This window comes from Tupaia chinensis, unplaced genomic scaffold, assembly GCF_000334495.1.
Source record: "Tupaia chinensis unplaced genomic scaffold, TupChi_1.0 Scaffold000479_1, whole genome shotgun sequence".
In the NCBI taxonomy this organism is placed as follows: Eukaryota; Metazoa; Chordata; class Mammalia; order Scandentia; family Tupaiidae; genus Tupaia; species Tupaia belangeri.
Window position 1 is genome coordinate 236,414 of NW_006159991.1, and position 4,550 is coordinate 240,963.

At 49.1% G+C, this 4,550-nt stretch overlaps 1 protein-coding gene across 1 annotated transcript in view; it reads right to left on the reverse strand.

Annotated features, from left to right (window-relative positions):
• Positions 1 to 3,063: 3,063 nt before the first annotated feature.
• Positions 3,064 to 4,550, reverse strand: part of HOXA3 (homeobox A3) — a 20,881-nt gene continuing 19,394 nt past the window's right edge. The window contains 1 exon segment of the mRNA XM_014590742.2: positions 3,064 to 4,550. This exon segment is cut by the window's right edge and continues 26 nt beyond it. Coding sequence (XP_014446228.1) covers positions 3,922 to 4,550 — 629 coding nt within the window. The 3' untranslated portion in view covers positions 3,064 to 3,921.

A 4,550-nucleotide genomic window follows, 5' to 3' on the forward strand; every position in this document is an offset into this window, starting at 1 on the left:
CTTCTCCTTGTCCTTGTCGCTCTGGTTGGGGGCCGGCTGCTTCAGATGCAGAGTGCTCTCCTTAGCTGGAATTGCCTCCCACACCTTCGTGCTCCTGGGGCACCAGGGATGTTTGCTGCGGGAAAACAGCATGCCGGGGAAAGAGGCTACCCGAGAAGGAATTGTAAAGGTTCTCCTTCTCATCTATCCTCTCCCCCCCAATTCAGAGACTTGAGACAGTGCATCTTGTATAGTGCCAGAGAGTGCAAAGGATAACACCTTTAGGTACCAAACAATAACTTTTTTTAAAAAATTCACCAAGCCAGAAAGAGGAGAGACTGAGAAAGACAGATCTGAAGGTACCTCTTTTCTCCCTCAAACCCAGAGGATGATGATTCGCTTTTGCTTCCTTTGAAATGGACCAAGCGATCAGACTCCCCCAGGCCGGCAGGCTTCAGTGGCAGGAAAATAAATCATTCTGATGGCCAGGGAGAGAGAGGCTGGCGAGAGAGAAAAAAACCTATGTAGAAAACAAGAAAGGCTGACCAAGGCGCAAGGGCAGGACTCCATCTCTGAGGCCAGCATCAGCCGAGGTTTGGGTTGGATATTAGATATAAAGCGGCCTCCATCGCTGACTAGCTCAGAGCCTTGCCTTATAGATAGAGATGCTATTTGGGAAAATGTGAGGTTTTTTCAGTTTTCTTGCTTTTATTCCAAACAAAGCTCTGAAGGAAGTCTGGGCGTGATCAATCTTGCTCACCAAAAGCCTTGACAGCTTCTGGCCCTTAAGAACACATTTCAGCTTGGAGCGCTTTCCAAGATCAAATGTGGAGAGCAAAGAGGAGAGCAGGAAACGCAAGTAAACCAAGAAAACTCGTCTTTTTAAAGATATTTTTTGGCAATGGGAAGGGTTATAGGGAAGGTGCTTTGCAAACTCTGGGATGGTGACTTTTGGCATTGCTTTGGCCAGAAAATATTGAGGGGCAAAGGGAAGGGGAGTTGCAGAAAGGGAGCAGCGCTGCCCTTACTCCTCTGAGGCATTGTCAGGAGCTGCGTGGGTGAGAGCTTTCTGCCTGCCTCAGCCCTCTTAATTCAAATACCATCTGGAAGAAAATCCTTTTCTCTGACCACTCAACACTGAAATCTTCCCCAAATCTATTACTTTAACTCAGCAGATATTTTAATAAGGATTTCTTTTTAATATCTAGGAAGCTGAGGGTAAGATCAATATTTTTTTCTTTGAAAGCCAAAATGAATGTCTTGACTGGAGAGATACGGGAAATTCTATTAGAATCTCATTTAAAAATCTCTGCCCTGAGGGAGAGAGGAGTTCTCCAAACCATTCCTCCCTCCACTAAAAGACTTTTTAGAAACAAGTTCAAATAGTGGTATTCCTGATTTTCATCCTTGGGTAGATCTCTCCCCCCTTCTCTCTCTGTCTCCCTCCCAGACACTCTCCCTTATTTTCTCAGGTAATTCTATATACATCTCTAATATGATTACTGGAAAGAAGACTCTGTATCTGCCCTACGTGAACAACCAAAAGGTGGAAGCTCCAGTCCTCACAGACTGGTTTTCCAGCCTCTGCATTTCTGAAGTGCACGCCATATTTCAGCAGGGAGGTTGGGGTTGCCGGAGCAAATCCACTTCTTCTGCAGCCCAACTCTTTAAAAAGAAAAAATAGTATGTATCAGAAGCTTCAGGACATTTGTGGAGAAAGCACTTCTGGGTATAAGAGAAGCACCCAACTCTACAGTCGCCTGGCTTTTCATCGTTGGAGCCCTTTTCTTTTAAAACGTGAGAAGGTTCCCTAAAAGCAGCTCTTTGGGACCCAGCAGGTACCCAGAGATACCTGCAGTGCCTGCTTCTAAGGACCATCTTAGGAAGGATCTCTGGGGGAAGATAGAGGCCATGATGATGGATATTTTGGATTGCAAACAAAATGGCGACATTTTCCACTTCTGCCTCAGAAAGATACAATCCAGGGAGAATGAGGGTTTATTTCGCACATCAGAGGCTCCTAAACTCCAGACATGAACAGTTTCTCACTTTCAGCTCTGAGACGGGTGAGGCTGGGATGCAAGTCTGAGGTTTGCATTTCTTGAATTTGGTCCTTTCTTTTATCTGAAGATGAAAATATTCCCCTTTACTGTGCTTGCCTTTGCCAGCCAACCAGTCAGTGGGCAGCCCTGTCTTAAATTCATGAGTGGAAATGTAATACTGAGCTCTTGCAGCATCAAGTGAAAATTCGTAGTTAAAAAACTGCATTTTTATTAGAAAGATACCAATCTCCTTTCTCTCCTCGCCCCCCCCCCCTCCTTCCCTCTGGAGCCACACAAAGAAAGCTGGGAGGGAAGGAGAGGAAATAAATCCAGAGGATGCCAAATACTAAATTCCGGGAGGAAGCTAATGCTGGGATCCAGGCAGTCCACGAAAGGGATTTGGGAGACTCCCGAACCCGAACTTCAGCCTTTTTTTGCTGGAGGCTCGCGCGAGCCTCAGGCCCTTTCGATCTGCTTCGCTCCGCGGGGCGATATAAAGGGCGATTCTTCCTTGAGCGATAACCAACAGCGACGCAACCATGGAGGCAACCAGGACTGTCCATGGCTCCTGGAAGTTGCTCGACATCTTCCGGCAACCGCAATCTCCAGGTTAAGGCGCTGGCTGGTCCGCTTTGAGTTAAGGAGGAGCGGCCCGCACTGCGTTACGCCCACGCCTACGCCGGGCCGCCGGGCACCTGTGAGCCCCCAGCCGCGCCTCTGGGCCGGCAGCCTTTGTTTCCTCCTCCAACAGCCCTCGGCAGCCTCGGTGCCCTCCGCCCGCTTGCCTTTGCGGCAGCTGGGAACCAGGCAGCCAGAGCGCCAGCCGCCAGGAGCCCCCGCCGCCTTGTCGAGAATTCGCCGAGCTTCTCCACGACCCGCCTGGGCAGGCCCCGCACCGGAGCGGGAAGGCTGCTGCGGCCTGTTCCTCCAGCTCGCCCCTGCCCCTGAATTTCACGCAGACCCCCATCTTCCGCCAAAGAACCCCTTCTGAACACGAATATTATTCAGAATAAAAACTTTATTTTTTTGTTTTGTTTCTCAGAATGTGAGCAGCAAGGAATGTAGAACTCTCAAAACAAATCTAGCATTTTTTTGCATTTACAGATTTTTTTTTTCAGTTTTGCCAGATGTTACAAGCCTAAATCACTGTTTTCAAAAGCTGGATCCTCTCTAGTTTTATTGCATCATTATCGTTTTTACAAAGGAATTATTTTTCCCTTTCAAATAAAAAATTTTTCTATGTACGCCAATACACCTTGAACAAAAGGCCCGAGAAACCTTCTGAACAATCAGGGTACAGAATTTCTTTAATATAAATACGAACGGATGGGGATAAATAATATTTAAAACTTAGATTATTCAATGCTTGCAAAAAAAATATAAATAAATCTGACTGTTCACCAGCATACACACACGGAAAGACGTACACTTAGTCATCCTTGCACAGGGAGCCCCTGTTTCAAAGCGCCTTTGATTTTTTTTTCTCGCTCTTTATAAGAAGTGCAATTAAAAAAAACCTAAAAATTAAAAAAGTGATCGCTTCCCCACGGGAGCCATAATGTACGAACAAATTCACATTGAAAACTACTAGAAAATTTGTTCATATACCCTGTATCTGATCAAAGAGTGGAAAAGGTAAAGGATGCAGGGCCAGCGGCCAAGCGAGGGGCGGGAAGAGATAAATATCGCTACTGATACTGACAGCCATTCCAGCAACCAAGATTGCTACGTCACATAAACTATAAAAACGCATTACCAAAGAAAACAAAACGGGAGGGGGGCAGAGGAAAGAGAAAAGGGAGGGGCAGGAAGAACAAAAAGAAAAAAAAACAACACACACACACACACACACACACCAACGAAAGGGGGGCTCTCCTGGCGCACAGCCCCGAGCCCACCATCACAGGTGGGTGAGCTTGGGTGCTTCCTGAATTCTTCCCTGAGAAGGATGGTGGGCAGTAAGGTCCGTGTAGGTGGGGTGCGGTTCCCCTGGCCCTGGCCCGTGGTGGTGGCCACTACCCAGCGGTCCAGTGCCCCCGTAGTCCATGGCGGCTGAGGTGGCGTGGGGGAGGTGAGTTAGGCCAAAGAGGGCCGGCCCGGAGTTGCTCATGGGTTCCACATAGCTGCCCCCCACGAAGACGGGGCTTCCCTGTAAGTGTGGGGTCCCATAGCTGCCGTTGCCCTGTAGGCCATGAGCGTGCGGGTCATAGTCGGGGGTGCCCCCTGCGCCCGCCCCAGTTGCGTAGCGCTTCTGTGGAGGCGGCGCGCAGCTGGGCAAGGGCGCAGGGTAGGAGGAGGGGGGCAGCCCATAGGCTCCTTGGGGGGGCTTGGAGAAGGACGGGGGCGACTGGGGCTCATATGGGACGCTGTTGACTAGCGAATGCATAGAGTTCAGATAGCCACCCGCACCAGGGGGAACGGGGCTGCGACTTGGGGACTGGCCCCCCGACGATGTTAGCATGCCCTTGCCCTTCTGATCCTTCTTGTACTTCATGCGACGATTCTGGAACCAGATCTTAATCTGGCGCT